Below are 19137 nucleotides of genomic sequence, written 5' to 3' on the forward strand. Positions count from 1 at the left end.
TAAAACATTTCCCCTGTGGCGGGGGAGGGACGGACGGACGAAACGCGTAATAATTGTCACTTTCATTTTCCGTATTTCACTGTGTTGACACTCCGGAGGGGTTTCAATCATTCTAGAATATCGAAAAACTAAGACCGAACTCACTTCTAAGCCCTTCTCCTCTCTATTTTGTTTTATTTGCCAATGTTTTGCCAGTCCCGTATTTGAGAGCCGCGGCCGCAAGTATGAAAAATTGCTATATATGCTGCCAACCTAACCACGCTAAGAACCTAATTCAAAAGGATGTTTTGAATATTTCAAACGGTAGTAATCGTGAATATAAGATAAACTCCCCCTGTGGGACCTTTAGGGGATGTTCGGTGCAAAATTTGGTAACTATTAGTGTTGTAGTTGCTGAGAAACGTGAGCGTGTACGCTACAGACAGACAGACAGACGCACGACCAGTCACTTTTTGGAGCGCCCAAACACGGCAAGGGCTCGCTATCGCTCGCCAATTAGTGCTTCAGTGGGTAACAGACTGGCGTTGCTGGGACTCTGGGGCTCAAAACGCGTCCAGAATTTTGGCCGTCTTCACACTGAAAAACCAAAACGTAGCCTAGACTGCACCAACTGATGCAGTCAAATGGGTGCCGTTTTGGCTGCATCAGTTAGTGTGGTCGAGACCACGTTTGGTGTGGTCATTTCATGGGAAGACCACAGCGAACGTGATATAGACCACACCGACTGACGCAACCAAATGGCATCTCCACACCAGTGGTGTTGTATAGACCACCTTTGGTTTTTCAGTGCACCACCGGTCTTCTGGCACACAATGCCTCGAGGGGTGCGTCACTTCGTCCAGTCAGTGTACACCTCTGACTCCAGTCACTGCCTTGTCTCAGCCCAGTCACTTAAAAAGCCGCCACAAAATCGTAAATTTGCTCCATTTGCGCCATTTTTGAAACGCATTTCGTAAGATTTACATTCTAATCAAAAGTAGTGAATTCAGTCCAGTCACCAGTTAGTGTACACCGATTTTCTGAGTGAGGTACCCCTCGCAATGCCTCCCCAAGTCGGCAGGCGTCTTGCGACGTGGAGTAGCGACGCGGGGGCATCCCTACCCTAGAGTCCTAGAGGCGCAGGGTAGCGCCCGGCGTGGCGGAGGTTGAACCTCTCCGCGGCGGTGGCGGCGGGCGTCGCGACGGCCCCTGTCCCCGCCCCTCGGCCGCCAGGTTCCCGCCAGGCGGACTCGCCGGGGTGGGGGCAGCAACACTGTGGCTGCGCTGCGCGGCGCTGCGTCCGTGCAGCCCGTGCAGGCAGGCTGCGCCGCGGCGGGCCGGCCGGGCCTGGACAGAGCAGTGGCGGCGCGGCGGAGTCACTTGGCCGTCGCTCGCGCCGCACGTCACAGCGGATACGGGAAGCAGTGCCGCACCGGCCGCGTCGCGGCGCCCTCACAGTGCTCGTCGATCAGACCGCGGGTTCGAATCCCCGTCGCGGTGGTTTCGCAGTGCACCGTCATGGCGAAGGCGGCCCTGTGCGCGATGGTGCTGCTGCTGGCGGCAGTGCAGTGCCAGCGCGGCCCGTACCGCCCGTCCATCCTGGAGGCCTCCCTCCGGTCCATCTGGGAGATCACCCGCATGGGGCGCACCGAGCCCCGCGACACGCGCGACGTGCTCCCCGAGTACGACTTCATCATCGTGGGCGCGGGCACGGCGGGCTGCGCGCTCGCCAACCGCCTCAGCTCCGTGGAGGGCTGGAAGGTGCTGCTCATCGAGGCGGGCCGCGAGGAGAACTACATGATGGACATCCCCATCGTGGCCAACATGCTGCAGTTCAGCGAGGCCAACTGGAAGTACCGCACCGTGCCCTCCGACACGGCCTGCCTGGGCATGGCCAACCGCCAGTGCAACTACCCCAGGGGCAAGGTGAGAGCGTCAAGTGTTTGTGTGTGTGTGTTTGTGTGCGTGTCTGTGTGCGCACGCGCGCGTCGGTGTAGTGCACGTTATGTCGGTGACCTTATGCCTGAGTGAACATTATTTACCCTACACTTGAGGGGCCCGGCGTGCTTTACCCTCCTAGCCCGACCCCAGCCCCTGCAGGCGGATCATCCGAACAGCGTTTCGTCGCTCTGTCCCTCTCGCGCTTAAACGGGTCGCCCCGCGAGTGCGAGAGAGACGAAGCGGCGAAAGTACTGTTCGGAATCAGTGGCCCCGGCGACAGCAAGGCGCCCGGCCTCCTCGGAGGCCGTCCACCAGACGGATTCAGAGAGTCGTTTAGGTCGCTCTGTCTCTCTCTCTCGCACTCATGGGGCGTCCCGCATAGGTGCGAGACAGCTAGAGCGAAGGTAACGACACTCTGAATCAGTCCACTGACACGCCGGCCTACAGTGGCGGGTCCACAAGCCGGCGGGAGGGGCAAGGTAGTACTTTTGGCTTACTTACAGGGGAAAAGTATGTCCCTTCAGGCGGCTACCTAGGGGCCACGATGGTCAATTCCTCCCTCCCCCCCCCACTCCTACTGGATCCGCTCCTGGCCTAGACACCGAAGCAGCACGCCGGGCCGCCCACGTGACTGACCGGCAAAGCGATTGCCAGGCGTGCTAACTTTGACACCCTTTCAAAAGCGGCGGCCGTTTTGGCGGGAAACGAGCTCGGTTCGGAGAGTGTGTCGCGGCGCTGAGGCGTGCACGTCCAGGCCATTCATGCGGACGGCAGCGGCTTGCCTTTCACACTCGGGTGTGAACACTCATCTCGTTATGGGGCAAACAGCTTGCGGTGGAGTAGCGTCCGCAACGCCAGACGGATCCCGAGAGTCGTTTTCGTCGCTCTGTCTCTGTCGCACCTACGCGGGGCGCGCCACGAGTGCGAGAGAGATAGAGCGACAGTCTGCAGCACACCGTGTAATGTGTGGTCAGGGTAACGAGGTGTGTGCCTCGGTGCGGCACCAAGGGGGTGGACGCGGGTAAACTGTTCAGTGCACTGTACACTCGCGGTCTTCGAATGACTCCCACCGACCTAGGCGAGCACTCGTGTGCACTCGAGTGCACCGTGCCGTCCTGCAGTGCACGTACACTGTGAAAATTTGGTTTGTCACTTGATGACAATTTCAAGGCTAATGTTCCATACGTACAAGAATGTCATTCAAACCAGTAGGTTACCTACCTCGCCTTCGCCTAGACAGTGAGTAGAGGACCTTTGAAGAAATTGTTGTCAATTTGTTATCCTATTTGCATCCTTTTTAAGAGTGATAAAAATGTAATCAATCCACAATGTTTTCATCAAGCTGTGCCAACAAATTTTTACAGTGTAGACGGTCGCGAGGCGCGAGAGGGCCACGCGGTGTCGGCTTGGCTGCATCATCGGCCGGGTCGCAGTGGGCCAGACCCGAGGGGCCCCCCCTTTTCCGGTCGGGGCCCAAAACCCCAGGCGTGTGCCCACCAATGGTTCCCTTGTTCGGAGAAACCATTGGTGGGGGCATTATTTGGTTCGGCCTTTTAGCGACGCCTGGAGCTCAACCGGTCTAGGTTTTGCCTACCTTTCCCGGCCAGTGGGTCGGGCACCAGTGGGCCCATTTGGAGCGACAAAATGGCTGCTCCCGTGTTCCGGCTCCACAGGTTTAGCCCGGTCATTAATCTCGAACCGAACGTTTTTGCCGCCGCCAATGGACTGCTCCCGAACCCAGGAATCCATTTAGGCCACGTTTCCGGCAACGACTGCGCTTAGTGGGACTGGAGCTCAAAACCCGGGGGGCTAAAATTCTAGGCCGCCTTTTGGCCCCGGTCAGACTGGACCAAATGTGGGCTGCCACCTGATTTTCCCAAAGGATCGATTTAGGGCCCCCTTTGAGTCCCCTCTCGCACTCGAAAGCCTAAAGGTGGCCGCCTTTAGGCTTCAAGCCCCAATGGGCCCCTGATTGAAGGCGTCCTGTCTCCTCCCGGGCCGGTGTGGCAGGTGACGGGGTCCTGGGCGACGGGGGTGGAGAACGCCCGGCCGCCCTGCCCACAGTGGGCCAGAAGACCGGTGGAGGCGGCCAAAACTCGAGACGCGTTTTGAGCTCCAGAGTCGCTAAACGGGACTCGAACCGAACGTGTGACCCGACCAATGGATTGCTCTCCGAACGAGCACGGTAAAAGCGGTTCCTGGTTTTCCCAGGAACTCCCTGGAAATCGCCTATGTCTCTACCATAGGGTTCCTGGGAAAACCAGGTACCGTTTTTACCGTGAGGAATCGATTGGTGGAGTCACACGAGTCCTGTTTAGCGACTCTGGAGTTCAAAACGCGTCTCGAGTTTTGGCCCACTCCACAGGTCTTCTGGCCCACTGTGCTGCCCCGCCTCCCAAAGCCGGCCTGGCAGCCCGGCAGCCAGCTCACTGCACGCCGGGATGCACTCCGCCACTTCCTTCACTGCAGGCCGACTCCGACCACTGCTTATCTTGACGATGTCTCTTTCGCTGCCTCACTCAGGCAGGGTGATGATAGCAGTGTTCGGAATCAGGCTGCTGTTAAAACTGAAGCGTACGTTTACGCATTTCTTCAAGCGGATTCTCCACCGCCTATTTAAATGCATGGAAGAATTTCACGAAACTTCATTCAAGCAGCTTCAATTTTACCAGTGTCGGTGCCGGCCTGAAAACGGCTGCCCGAGTGTGCGCGGCAGAGACACTCTCAGCTCGAACGCCATCAGGATCTGACTCCGCTGGTAAAACTAAAGCGTAACTCTTTGCTTGAGTCAAGCATAAAGTTACGCTTCAAGGCGTTACGCTTGAAATGAAGCATATTCCGGAAATTCCACCATGCATTTAGATAGAGGGAATCTTGGCCGATGAGCCTGTTACGCTTGATTTCAAGCGTGACTACGCTTGAAAACAGAAGGCAATACTACGCTTTAGTTTTACCAGAGTCCACTGCAAACTGAGCGAACCACCCTCGCGCCGCTACCCGCTCCGCTTCCCGCGCCCGCCGAGCCCGGGCCTTCGGCTCGACTGTTTCGTCGCTCTGTCTCTCTCGCACCTGTACGGGACGCCCCATGAGTGCGAGAGAGACAGAGCGACGAAAACGACTCTCGGAATGAGTCTACTGCTCTGCCGCGGCTGTCGCGACGCGGATGGCACGTGCCCGTCGGACACGTGAGCCACGCCACACAGTACCGGCAGCCTCATGAAAGGATGGTTCCGAGCAATGTCATCCTCTGTCTTTGTCGCACTGGTGGGGTGTCTCGCAGTGGTGCGAGAGAGACTGAGCGACGAAGCGCCGTCCGGACGGAGCCTGCAGCCTCGCGACAAAGCCCAGGGGGCCGACCGCCATTGGCGCCATTCACGAAATAGCGGCACGTCACTGTGGGTTGCGATAGGCCGCGAAGCCGCGAAGCCGCGAAGCATGGCACCTGAAATCGCGGCGTGGCAGGGCGTGGCGTGTGCCGTGTAAGGCCGGGAAAGGCCACCGCGCCGCCGAGTGCAAGATTTAGCCCTTTTGCACGAGAACGAGGGCAGGGCCAAAAGGCCCAAGTGCTCACAGGCCTAAGGGCCAAAAGACCCAAGTGCCCAAAGGCCAAAGGGCCAAAAGGCCTAAGGGCCGAAAGTCCTAAGGGCCGAAAGTCCTAAGGGCCAAAAGGGCTAAGGGCCAAAGTTCCCAAAGGCCTGAGGGCCAAAAGGCCTAAGGGCCAAAAGGCCCAAGGGCCAAAAGGCCTAAGGGCCGAAAGGCCTAAGGGCCGAAAGGCCTAAGGGCCAAAAGGGCTAAGGGCCAAAAGGCCTAAGGGCCAAAAGGCCTAAGGGCCAAAAGGCCTAAGGGCCGAAAGGCCTAAGGGCCAAAAGGCCTAAGGGCCAAAAGGCCTAAGGGCCAAAAGGCCTAAGGGCCAAAGTTCCCAAAGGCCTGAGGGCCCAAAAAGGGCCAAAGGGGCCCAAAAAGGGCCCCAAGGGCCAAGGAAAAAAGGGCCAAAGTGCCCAAAGGCCTAAAGGGCCAAAAGGCCTAAGGGCCAAAAGGGCCTGAGACCTCAGTGCAGCTGAGCAAAATGGTGGCATGCGCAGAATCCGCACATTGAAGATCTCATTCGCCTTTTGGTGGCCGTACTGAATCAAGACCAGCACTTAGTGCACGCCACTGGAGGATGCTCTCATTTTCCCGCAGGGTGTGTATGTGTGCCACAACGTGCATGCCGCGCCGCCGCTCCGCCGCGGTGTCGCCATCGGCCCGTTCCGGAATGGGTCATTTCGGCGCGCGCCGGAGCGACCAATATTAGGTGGCGCCGCGCCACCACTGCAGTGCGTCGCAGCAGACTGATTCCGAGAGCCGTTTTCATCTCGCTGTGTTTCTCTCACACCCCTCTAAGGGACGCCCCATGAGTGCGGGAGAGACAGAGCGACGAAAACGGCGCTCGGAATCAGTCTGCTGTGCATCGCAGCGCCACGGGGACGACACTTTATGGTTTCCATATAATTAAGGCTGTAAACGAAGAGGAGCGGAAGGCTCCGCGGCGTTACGTGTACGAGAGGACCGCGCTGCGTGAGTGTGTGTGCTTGCGTGCGTCGGTGTGGGTGCGTGCGTGTGTTTGTTTTTTGTATGTGTGTGCGTGTGTGAGTGTGTGTGTGAGACGCCCACCGCCGATTATCTGTGCTATTTCTGACGCACACTTAGTTGCACGTATGCATTGCTGCGGTCCTCGACGCGTGCGGCCCGCATCACCGCACCGCGTGCGTCAGGGCGCGGCGGCGGCGGCGGCGTACAGTGGGCCAGAGGACCGGCGCTGGCGGCAAAAACTCTAGACGCGTTTTGAGCTGCAGAGTCGCTAAACAGGACTCGAATCGAACGTGTGACCCCACCAAAGGACTGCTCTCCGCACGAGGAATCCATTGATGGGGTCACACGTTCGATTCGAGTCCTATTTATCGACTCTGGAGTTCAAAACGCGTCCGGGATTTAGGCCGCCTCCACCGGTCTTCTGGCGGCCCACTTGTGCGTGGCGGTGGCGGTGGTCCGCCAAGCAGGCGGTGCAAGCAAGCTGTCAAAACTTTCAAGCTCTGCTGTTCTCAAATGGCGCTCGATTCAAACAGTGGTGTAAGAAATGAAGCTTACTTTTACGCCAAGCGTAGTGGCAGTTTGTTGCTGCTCTTGCCCTCCAGCGTAGTTCCCAGTTCCACCCCTCTCCCGCCAATCTCAGTGCAAATGAGAATTTCTTCTTGACACTGCAAGTCAAGCGTAAAGTCTTCAAGGGTGGTTGCAAGCCTGAATGAAGCGTCGTAGTGAACACATGACTGAACCAGAGGATTGTCTTACGAGCTGGAAATCCATGGATACATAGGTTCAGATGCCAGTCCTCTTTGGCGACCGCAGCACTGAAAATGTTTACAGTGTCGTGCGTGCCTCGACTGGTCTTCAGGCCCACTCCACTGTGGTCTCCAAAGCCCCGCGTGCATGCAGCCTCGAAAACCCACATTCGCCCAAACGCGGCCCGGACCACTGCTCTGGAAGTTCCCTGCGACGGCTGCTCTAGGCCGACAGTCCGCCGGACTCGCTGTCCACCGAGGAGACCCTCTCCTCGACCTTGAACTCGCCGCGTCCCGTTTTGGCGCCGCGCCGCGTGGTGGGACCGGGCCAGGCGGGGCGGGGCGGGGTGGGACAGAGATCAGCTGACGGAGGTCGCGAAGCCTTGCAGTGCGCCAGCCAGGCATCCTCGCGGGAACTCCATTTTTCTCGGAATGGCCGTGTCGCGTCGTCTCCTTCTCTTTTACTACGACAGCCGGTGGAGGCGGGGCGCGGCGGGGACGCGACGCCGCCGGTCTGCAAGGCGCTGCGCTCTTTCGCCGCACTCGCGCGTTCAGGTCGCCAGCCCGTGAGGCAACGGCGCGGCAGCCCGCGACTTAGACAAAGATCCGAGTTTACGAGTTCGCTGTAGGGCCCCTGACGGACGGCGGGTGGGCCTGCCCGTTGAACTTTGATGCACGGCGGGGAAGTGCCATGGCCCCTGACGAACGGAGGCTGGGCCTGCCCGTCGAACTTGCGTGCACGGCGGGAGTGCCATCCGCCAGGCGCCATGGCCCCTGACCAAAGGCTGCCCCCATGAATTCGTACGGCGGATCTACCCGGGCCAGGCGCCATGGCCCCTGACGAACGGAGGCTGCGCCTGCCCGTCGGACTTGGGTGCACGGCGGGAGTGCCAATCCACCAGTCGCTATGTTGCCTTCCATGGGGTGCTGTGCTCGGTGCACGGTCCCCCCAGACGATGTTCCGCGGGGTCGTCTTCGTCGCGCTCCCTGTCTCTCCCCTTTCACCCATAAGAGCGCCCCATGAGTGTGAGAGAGACAGAGCGACGTAAACGACTCTCGGAATCAGTCCGCCGCCCCGAAATCCCCTGACCGGCGCCCCGGTGCCCCGGCCACGTCGCCGCGTCCGCGAATTCGCCCTCCTTCTGCCTTTCCTTTTCCCTTTCACACCGCCCCTTATACAGCGCTTGACCTATCGCCGACCTTGCCCGCCGACCGCAGGCCGCGCGCCTCTTGGCGCTTCTCCGCGGTAATGGTCACTGCACTGCAGCCAAGCGCGCGGCCGGTCGCTCTGTCTCTCTCGCACTCGCGGGGCGTCCCGTAAGGGTGCGAGAGAGACAGAGAGCGCCGTTCGGAACCGGCCAGCAGGCGTCGTCACCGTGCCGCAAGAGCCCCCGTCATAGTCATAACGCGGACCGCTGTCTCTGGGATGAAGTGCAAAGCGGACAGCCAAAGCGCGGCGGCTCGGTGAAGCGCCACTTTCGATTGATGGTCAGACAGGTATCGTCGCTCTATCTCTGTCGCACTCACGGCGCGTCTCGCTGGGTGCGAGAGAGACAGACTGGCCGCACACCGCCTTGCTAGCGCCGCCACAAGGCCGGTGTGGCTCGTGGAGTCTCAGGCTTTGTCGACCCGCAGTACACCGATTCTGAGGGTCGCTTTCGTCGCTCTGTCTCTCTCGCACCCGTACGGGACGCCCCGCGAGTGCGAGAGAGACAGAAGACGACTCTCGGAAGCAGTGTGCAGGCCGCGCCGCGGGTATTGTCTCCGACTCCGTCTCCCTCGGGGGGCTCCTCGGAGGCCGACTCGACACTGCAGACGGATTCCGAGAGTCGTCCTCGTCGCTCTGTCTCTCTCGCACCTATATGGGACGCCCCATGAGTGCGAGAGAGACAGCGACGAAAACGACTCTCGGAATCAGTCTGCTGGAATGAGCGTGCCGCACGTCGCCGCACGCGCCGTCACGCCGATTGTGTTCTTGCAGGTGATGGGCGGCTCGAGCGTGCTCAACTACATGATCTACAACCGCGGCCACTACCGCGACTACGACCAGTGGGAGTTGATGGGCAACCCGGGCTGGGGCTACCGCGACGTCCTCAAGTACTTCCTCCGCCTGGAAGACATGACCATCCCGGACCTGGCCCGCGACAAGGTGTACCACAACGTGGGCGGCCCCGTGGCCGTCTCCTACATCCCCTGGCACACGCCGCTCGCCGCCGCCTTCCTGGAGGCCGGCATGCTCAAGGGGGGCTGGCCCGTGGACTACAACGGCCCCACCCAGGCGGGCTACTCGTACCTGCAGGTGAGTGAGGCGTTGCGCGCCAGGAAAAAGAAAAAGGAAAAAAAAAGAGTCCAACGGGGACGCTAATGTGTTCGACCGGCCTGTCAAACGCGGCCAGCGGCTGAGTGTGCCACTGGCATTAATGCCCGGCACGAGCCTAAATGTTGCACTACACTTTGGGGGAAAATGCAGTGGGTGCAGTAGATGCAGCAGGTATACGTAATCGCCTTCCTCTTGCAATGTTTGTCAATGATTTAGGGAGTCAATGTTGAATGTGAGTTACCGCTGTTCACACTAAATGTTTATGTACTTTCATAGCCCACAAACATTTCTATAATTGTGCGTGTCAGTTATGTACATAATGAGAGGCAATGATTCTGTATTGTGACCCGTGTAAAAACGAATTGTTCCGAAATCTTGCCGCCAGCCGTCCGAAAGAGCCCCCGCCACCTCGGGCTGTCCCCAGAAGCGTCCGATTGCCCTCGGACGATTCCGTGGTTAGCCCGCGAAGGGGCCGCTGTTCGGACGGGCCAGACCGATATGTGTCCGGGACTCCCTGGAAAGTCCGGGTCGGTCCGCCGGGAGTCCGGGGCAGCGGACTTACCCGGAATACGTCCGAGGAAAGTCTCCCCTCCGGACTGTTTTCGGAACTCTGTACCGTTTCCCCCTCGCTTTGGGACTTAGACAATTGTTCCTTTAGCGGAGCTACAGTTGAGGTGTGTCGAAGTGATTCCACAATGTTCAATCTCAAACATTCGCCTTTCGTAAGGAAATTTAGAATTAAAAAATTATTGGAAATACAGCAATTTTTTGTCGTTGCTGAGTATGTGCCGAAACAAATACCACAAAACGTGGTTTAAATTGCAAGAATGCATTCAGTCAATTAATTTAAATTGTTTCGTACAACCGGAGAAACATGAAACTTTAAATACAGGTATGCATAAGAAAACGTGTTGGACGTAAAATATTTTAAGTTCAAGGTCCCCTTGAGAAATCCCCACTCTTCTATCTTGAAAATCGCGCCTCCCAGCGCCCAGAGGAAGGAGCGGAGCGGAGAGCGCAGCGCAGAGTCAGTGAAGAGGCTCACCGGAGCCCCCAGTCCTCATCTGTCGGGTTAGCTCAGTTGGCTCCGACGTCAGCACTGGTGTGCAAAGACAGAGAGGAAGGCGGGAAGCGAAGGTTCGAATACGGCTTGCCTCTGGCTCACCGCCGTCGGATTTTTTTCGGAACCGAGACTCGGACAGTCCGAAACCAGCCCGGATTTCGGTTCTCGGACACATCCGTAAAGTTGCCGATTTGGGAACATTCTGGAGCTTCGTCGGACTAGCCCGACGGACCTCTTTCGGGCTGGAACCCCGCTCGGACAGATCTCGGAGCAAATAATTTTTATAAGGGGATGAAGTATTTATAAAATCGTAACTAATTTACGAGAGGGTAACCACTGTAAAACTCTGTGTTGGTCTTTTTTTTTTTTTTTTGCTTGCTGTATGTGAAATGTGTTCAAATTTTGTACAATGCATGTGGGAAGTTGTTTACCCATCGTTAATTTATGAATAAAACAGTTCATAACTTACTCCTGGACAAATACGTCCTTACTTATGTGAAACAGTTTCTAAAGAATTTAGTGTGTGAACAGGGATTACAACCTGCAGGAGGTTTACAACCGGGGTAACTTGAACTACTGCTCGGCAGGTGACGATGCGCAACGGCACGCGGTGGAGCTCGAACCGCGCGTACCTGGGGCCGATCCGGGACCGGCGCACGCTGCACGTCACCAAGCAGAGCGTGGCCACGCGCATCCTCATCGACCCGGTCACCAGGGAGGCGACGGGCATCGAGTTCGTGCGCGACCGGCGGCGCCGCGTGGTGCGCGCGCGCAGGGAGGTCATCATCTCGGCCGGCGCCATCAACAGCCCCCAGCTGCTCATGCTCTCCGGCATCGGGCCGCGCGCCCACCTTCAGGTCAGTCCGGCGCGGCGCTGCGCTGGTGGCATCCGCCGCACAGTGGGCCAGTAGACCGGTGGAGGCGGTCGAAATCCCGGACGCGCTTTGAGCTCCAGAGTCGCTTACTGGGACTCGAACCGAACGTGTGACCCCACCAATGGATTACTCTCGGAACGAGGAATCCGTAGGTGGGGTCACACGTTCGGTTCGAGTCATGTTTAGCGACTCTGGAGCTCAAAACACGTCTAGAGTTTTGGCCACCTCCACCGGATTTCTGGCCCACTGTGCGACGGCGGCCACCGCCACTGCAGTCCTGCCAAAGGTGGGCCCAGCGGGTTCAAGAAGGTGAAGAAGTTGCCTACTTACCGGGGCAAACAATGGTGTTTTTGCCTACTTACCAGTCGGACTTCAGGGACGCACCTCTAGATCCGCGCCTGCCCTGCCCGTCGATCTAGCCCCGTCTCCCCTCTGCCTTGCAGGAGAAGAACATCCCCGTGGTGCAGGACCTGGCCGTCGGCTACAATCTGATGGACCACGTGTCTGCCGGCGCGGTGCTGTTCCTGGTCAACCAGTCCGTGTCGCTGCGCGCCGAGCGCATCCTGGACAGCCACGACGACTACGTGGACTACATCGCCTACCACACGGGGCCCATGTCCATCCCCGGCGGCTGCGAGTCGGTGGGCTTCATCGACCTCAAGGACCCCAACAACCCGGACGGCTGGCCCGACCTGGAGCTGCTGTTCAACTCGGGCTCCGTCATCTCGGAGCCCACGCTCAGGGACAACTTTGGCATCGACGAGGCGCTGTACCAAAAGGTGGGGCCGAGGCCAGCGAGTACCGCGTACGGTGTTTCCATGATTTTCAGCATCAGTGCGTGTTACGCTTGAAAAGAAATCCCTAAAAAAAAAAACGAAAATGTGTTGGTTGTTGAACCGCGGAACGTTGGGTTGACAGTCGACGCCTTAACCCCCTCGGCTACATCGACGCACTAACGCCCCCGCCTCTCCTGTCCCGCAGATCTTCGCGCACGTGGAGGGCCGCGACTCGTGGATGCCGCTGCCCATGCTGATGCGGCCCAAGAGCAAGGGGCGGGTGATGCTGCGCGACCGCAACCCGCTGCGCAAGCCCCTCATCTTCCACAACTACTTCCAGTACCCCGAGGACCTGGAGGTGCTGGTGGACGGCGTGCTGCGCACCATCGAGCTCAGCAACACGGAGCCGTTCCAGCGCTTCGGCTCCACGCTGCACGACACGCCCATCCCGGCCTGCAAGAGCAAGGGCTTCGGGACGCGCGCCTACTGGTCAGTGCGCCGTAACGCTCAGTGCACAGTGGGCCAGAAGATCGGTGGAGGCGGCCGAAACTCTAGACGCGTTTTGAGCTCCAGAGTCGCTAAACAGGACTCGAACCGAACGTGTGACCTTACCAATGGATTCCTCGTTCGAAGAGCAATCCATTGGTGGGGTCACACGTCCGGTTCGAGTCCCATTTAGCGACTCTGGAGCTCGAAACGCGTCCCGGATTTTGACCGCCCCCGCCGGTCTTCTGGCCCACTGGGTAGTGCCGCGACAAGTGGCTCGTTAAATACGTAGTTTTCCTTTTTTCCCCGCTTTAACAGTCCTTTTTTGTCGCAATGCCCCGTTCCCCCCAGGCGCTGCCACATCCGCCACTTCCCCTTCACCATCTACCACCAGTCCGGCACGTGCAAGATGGGCCCGCGCTCCGACCCCAACGCCGTGGTGGACTCGCGCCTACGCGTGCACGGCGTGGGCCGGCTGCGCGTCGTGGACGCCTCCATCATGCCCGCCATCCCCGCCGCGCACACCAACGCGCCCACCTACATGATCGCCGAGAAGGCCGCCGACATGATCAAGGAGGACAACGGCGTGCCCGTGTGACGCCCGTGACCAGGGTTTCGACCACGGTTTCGACCACGGTTTCGACCAAGGCGTCGACCACAGTTTCGACTAAAGTCTCGACCACGGTCATGAACAAGGCCGGGACGCGCCGAAAACAGAAACGACGCCGACCGCGGTGGAGGAACATCAGTGGCGGAGCCAGACCCGGCCTGAAGAGAGGGACAAAGAAGCACCTCTTGCCTACCAACAGGGTCAAAGTGTTGGCTTTTTGCCTACCTTTCAGGTGGCTATCTAGGAGTCAATTGGGGTCAATAGCTGTTATTTTGCCCTCCTACTGGATCCGCGCCTGAGGAACTTTGAGCAGTGCGGTTCGACGGGTGCAGTGTCGATTAGTCGATGCATCGAAGCAACAGGCTGTGAGCTGCCAGTGGACGGACAGAGCCGTGCGTGCGTGCGTGCGGAGGTCGCGGAAGGCGTTACACTGTGAAACTGTTACGTCGAAGCAAAGTAAAAATTCGGTTCATTGTTTTGTCCAGGAGAGGTATCTACTGCATTTCAACTTAGAGTCCGTCAAAAGAGGTACAGCTCATAGTTTTATTCGATTTGACTCAAGTATTTTTACAGTGTAGGCAAGCGTGCAGTTCTCAAAGAGACCACAAAAGGACCTCTGCCGTTCAGATAACTTTGTCGCACGCCCGTGTTTGGTTCCATTTCGTGGAGCTAACGGGATACCGGGTTAAAATGTTTTGTTCGTTGTTTTTTTTTCTGTCCGTTTTTGTTTTCACTTCGCTGAAGTGCTGTTGCAGCGCAGCGGGATGAAGACTGGCGCTACGTAGAGTAATTTTCTTGGCGTGAATATTTAGCTGTAAGTTGTGTTCGCCCCTCTTGCGAGCCTATCGCTAGTCAGGTCAGGCCCGACAGAAATTAATCTGAGGGCCCAGAATACTGTACTGAATATCACCTTTTACATTCTTTATGTTAGCAAGTTTTTATATGTCCCATCACATTGATTTTGCTTTCCATTTCCATGCTGTCCCTGTTTCTCATTGTCCAGTTTTCGCACGAACTTTGTTCTCTGTATGCGTGTGATTTGTATGTGTGAGCGAGTGTGTGAGTGTGTGTCGAGTTCGCCTCGGAATACTGTATAACCATAGTGAATCACCTCCAGTGCGTTGATCTTGCTCATTCTATCTTCATTGACTTTAAGTGATGCCATAGACTAAAGACATCAGCATAAATTTGCCTTGTGAATAACTACTATGTTGTAAGAGTAATTAAATAAACGCGACCATGCGAGAAAGTGAAGGTCTTTTTATAAATTTCGAGGAAAACAACAAGTGTTGCTGCCTAACAGTGGATGTATCCGTCTGTGTGCGTGCGTGTGTGTGTGGTGTGTGTGTGTGTGTGTGTGTGTGTGGCGGGGAGGGGGGAGGACGCGCGCGTGCAGAATCGCTGAGGTGAGTGTGTGTGCGGGCAGACGGCCTGACGGGCCTGACGGTCTGGGGTCGCGGCCCACCTGTAGTGTAGTGACTGGTCCTCCTTCGTGCACCCCACCTTCCTCTCGAACGCCCAGCCCGCACAGTGGGCCAGAAGACCGGCGCAGGCGGCCAAAACTCTAGGCGCGTTTTGAGCTCTAGAGACACTAAACAGGACTCGAACCGAACGTGTGACCCCACCAATGGATTCCTCGTTCGGAGAGCAATCCATTGGTCGGGTCACACGTTCGGTTCGAGTCCCATTTAACGATTCTGGAGCTCAAAACGTGTCTTGAGTTTTAGCCGCCTCCACCGGTCTTCTGGCCCACTGTAGCCCGCCGGAGTTTAGATCCGAACAGCAGATCCGCCGCACCGTCTCTCTCGCACGCCAGCGGACTACGCAACGCCCGAGGAGTGCGAGAGAGACAGAGCGGGTCGAGCCAGGTGGCGTCAGGTGGCGTCAGGCTGTAGCGGTCGCAGCACCTCGCGAAGTGCACCACAACGATCATGGTGTCGGATGTGCGAAGTCCTTTCCGGATGATGCGGGTGGGTCGAGTTCATCTTCCCGCGCGCGCCGCGCTGCAGACTACGTCGCTCTGTCTCTCTCACACCACGGCACGCCCCATGAGTGCGAGAGAGACAGAGCGACGACTCTCGGAATCAGTCTGCTGCAGCGCGGCGTCCCGTTTGGGGGTCATCCATAATGTCAGGGCTGCGCGGCTGCGGCGCGGCCCCGACGGGGCAGGCAGCCCCGGCAGGACGGACAGGCAGGGCAGGCAGCCGCACAAACACCAGCACTACACACTTGAACGCACCGCGCGTACCCGCGGGCTGATTCCGCGCAATGCCCGTGCGCCCATCTCTCTCGCACCTGGGCGGTACGCCCCATGAGTGCGAGAGAGACAGAGCGACGGCCGAGCTGGCAGAGCCACGCTAGCGGGGGTCATGACGGTCATGACAATGGCCCAGGCGGTCCAGCCAGGCGGTCCAGGCGCGCTGAAAAAGGCGGGAAACTGAGCCAGCAGTGACCTCTAGCGGCAGCTGTGGGAATGCGTAGGGACCGCCTGGGCCCGGGCGAACGCCGCGCGTGGCGGAACAGGCAAAGGAACAAGGTTTACGGCAAGGCTGCATGCTCGCTAAAAGTCTACCTGGACTTTCCGCGCTGAACGATTTCACACACACACACACACACCACACACACACACACACACACACACACACACACACACACACACACACACACATATGCACACCACAAAAGACACACACGCACATACACCGAACAACTTTGTGAGAGACAACTCAACTGCAAATTTGTGTTGGTGTATTTGTAGTGTGTGCCAAAACAAAGCCTAGCCGTGAGCTCGCGCGCCGCGCAGTGTGCTTGCCTGCAACTGCTTGCCTGGCGTGCATCGCGCATCGCGGCGGTGCATCGCTCTGCTTCCAGCTCATGACTCCATGGCGGCCGAAAAAACCTCGTTACATGACGGGAGCGTTATACGGCCGTAGAGTAGTCCGCGCGGTCCAGGACCGTCCAGGACTCCGGGCGACATGGAATGTCCGCGGGGCCGTGCCTGGACCGTGCGAGGGGATGCCGTGCCAAGACTGCGGGCTGTCTACGAACCGCGCCCTCGTCGCTCTAGCGCTGTCTCTCTCGCGCCCATGCGCGATCCTTTGCGAGAGCGAGAGAGAGCGGAGCGGGCGACGAGAGCACGCCGCTCGGAATCAGCGTGCCGTGCATCGCCAAGGTGGAAACTTTTGGGCCGCGCCACGTTCGCCTGGCTGTCCGCGGTCCCCGCCCCCTAGACTGGCTGACTGACTGACTGACTGCTGACTGACTGACCGACTCACTGACTGACCGACCAACTCACCGACTGACTGACGACTGACGGGCCGGCCGACTGAGTGGCTGGCTGGCTGGCTGGCTGACTGATTGCTGGCTGGCTGACAGACTGGCTGGCTGCTGGCTGGCCGCATCCTTGGCGATGACGCTCGCCCCGTCGTCGTGGACGTCGTCCTGGCCGCCACGCTGGCCGTGGCGTCAGCGTCGCTGTGACACGCTACGCTTGCTACGCCACGCTGTAAGCTGCAAGCCGCAAGATGGGCATCGGTGCGCCAAACATGGCCTCCGCCCGGCCGGGCCGCCCTCCGGCCGCCCCGCCCCGCCCCGCCCCGCCCCGCGCCGTTTACCGGAGCCAAAGGAACAGCCGCGTCACGGCGACCTCCCCGCCTCGTCACTCTGTCCCTCTCGCACCCCTACGCAAGGCCCTACGAGTCGTCGCTCCGTCTCTCTCGCACTCACGGGGCGCGCCGCAGGGGTGCGAGAGAGAGGGAAACCCCCGCGAGGACGCCCGCAGGAGACCCCGGCCTTTTTCCAAGGGCCGACGTGGGGGCCGCAATTTTCCGGGGCGTTTTCCAAGGAACCGCCTCGTGTAGTGCTCCCTACAGTACTGCTGCTCATTCGAGGGAGCGGGGTCATGCCGCCCTCCCCCACCCCAAGGCAACTCCTGCCGGCCCCGTGCGCGCTCTTTTTCCCAAGGTGTTCGCCTGCTCTCGCACCTGTACGGCGCCGCTGGAGTGCGAGCGGCGGAGGAACGCGGCCTGACCGGAACGAGCGCTGCCGTCGCCGCGCTCCGTGCGCGCTCATTCTTCCGAACAGGTGCCTTCGTCGCTCTGTCTCTCTCTACGGAACGCCGCTGGGGTGCGAGAGAGACGGAGGAACGCGGCACTGACCGGAACGAGCGCTGCTTCGAATGCGCCGCCGGCACCGCGCACGAGCAGTACGTCTTCGTGCTCATTGCTCGCTCGCGCAGTCACAGAGCAGCCACGGACTGATTCAGAGAATCGTCGCTCTGTCTCTCTCGCACTCGTGGGGCGCCCCGTGTAGGTGCGAGAGAGACAGTGACGAAAACGACTCTCGGAATCAGTCTGCAGAGAAGGAAGGCCGATGAATGGAACCATCGTCGCAGCACTCTTCGGTCATTGATTGGCCTATGCAACGCGACTTGGGAACGGGAGCAGCCTCGTCGCTTTGTCCTCGCCGATGCACTGTTTCACCACGACGCCGCGGTGCCGCGGTTCGCGGTGCAAGCCGTGATCGGCCACGTCCGGCGCGCATCCCGATGCTGCATTCCGAAAGTTGCCCTCGTCGCTCTGTCTCTCTCGCACTCATCGGGCGTGCCGCACAGGTGCGAGAGAGACAGAGCGCCGAAAACGACTCTCGAAACCATTCCACTGGTGGCCCTCGAGCCGAAAATTGCCTCCGCAGACTGATCCCGAGGGTCGTCCTCGTCGCTCTGTCTCTCTCGCACCTAAACGGGACGCTCCATGTGTGCGAGAGAGACAGAGCGAAAGGACTCCCGGATTCTGTCTGCCCGCAGCCCTCGAGAGCACCGCGCAGGCCGAGAAGGCCAAGGCAGATCCGACCGGCCAGATTTCCTAAGCATCGCCGGAGTGGCAGAGCCGCAGAGCCGCCATAATCGCCACCAATAATCTGTTCGGCTCGGCGTCGCACGCGAACAACGGCCATCCTCTTTTCTTGTTAGTGTCTCGTTTTTTTCCGGTTCGACATCATGTAAGCGTGCCATGAACGAGCGTTTAATTGAATCGCAGGTGAGGCGTGTTGCCCGTGTCACTGCGAGGGACAGAGCGGGACAGACAATGGAGGATCGCCCCCGTGTCACCGCACGGGGGAGAGAGAGAGAGAGAGAGAGAGAGAGAGAGAGAGAGAGAGAGAGAGAGAGAGAGAGAGAGAGAGAGAGAGACGGAGGATCGCGCCGAGGACGGCGTGTGGCCGCCAGGAGAATGCGTCCAGCACTTTTGTGCGCTGTTTTACGAGTCGCGGCGAACGGGGTCCTCCAACGGGGTCCTCCAGCCTAGCCTGCCATGCTCCAGCAGAGCGTTCTTGCGCCATCCGCCGTGATGACAATCCTTGGCGGCGTGCGGCGGCGCGGAAGCCGGTAGGTCGGGGAGAACGAGGACCACCACCAGACGCTCTGACGCGCCGCCCGGACTTGGTCAAGTTCAAGGACAAGCCGGGGGCCTCGGCCTGGAACCGGACGGACGGGCAGGCGCGAGGCGCACAGTGGGCCAGAAGACCGGTGGAGGCGGCCGAACCTCGAGACACGTTTTGAGCTCCAGAGTCGCTAAGCAGGACTCGACCCGAGCGTGTGACCCCACCAATGGATTCCTCGTTTGGAGAGCAATCCATTGGTGGGGTCACACGGTCGGTTCGAGTCCTGCTTAGCGACTCTGGGGCTCAAAACGCGTCCGGGATTTTCACCGCTTCCACCGGTCGCCTGGCCCACTCTGAGGCGGCTGCCCGAACCGGAGGGCGGTTGTCCGT

General features: G+C 59.1%; 1 protein-coding gene across 1 annotated transcript; it reads left to right on the plus strand.

The window, feature by feature from the left end:
- Nucleotides 1–1374: 1374 nt before the first annotated feature.
- LOC117643848 (glucose dehydrogenase [FAD, quinone]-like) lies at nucleotides 1375–14622 on the plus strand. Its single transcript, XM_034382964.1, has 6 exons — nucleotides 1375–1905; nucleotides 9220–9537; nucleotides 11209–11478; nucleotides 11940–12275; nucleotides 12478–12761; nucleotides 13110–14622. The coding sequence occupies exons 1-6, from the start codon at nucleotides 1498–1500 to the stop codon at nucleotides 13354–13356; spliced, it is 1863 nt and encodes a 620-aa protein (XP_034238855.1). The 5' UTR covers nucleotides 1375–1497; the 3' UTR covers nucleotides 13357–14622.
- Nucleotides 14623–19137: the final 4515 nt, after the last annotated feature.

Source organism: Thrips palmi, unplaced genomic scaffold, assembly GCF_012932325.1.
Source record: "Thrips palmi isolate BJ-2018 unplaced genomic scaffold, TpBJ-2018v1 HiC_scaffold_17, whole genome shotgun sequence".
NCBI lineage: Eukaryota > Metazoa > Arthropoda > Insecta > Thysanoptera > Thripidae > Thrips > Thrips palmi.

What these genes read in the sequence shown, in the direction of transcription:
- LOC117643848 (XM_034382964.1), top strand. Translation starts at nt 1,498, where the DNA reads ATGGCGAAGGCGGCCCTGTGCGCGATGGTGCTGCTGCTGGCGGCAGTG. An exon ending in GCAACTACCCCAGGGGCAAG is followed by an intron (nt 1,906 to 9,219) that starts GTGAGAGCGTCA and finishes GTGTTCTTGCAG; the next exon opens with GTGATGGGCGGCTCGAGCGT. An exon ending in ACGAGGCGCTGTACCAAAAG is followed by an intron (nt 12,276 to 12,477) that starts GTGGGGCCGAGG and finishes CCTGTCCCGCAG; the next exon opens with ATCTTCGCGCACGTGGAGGG.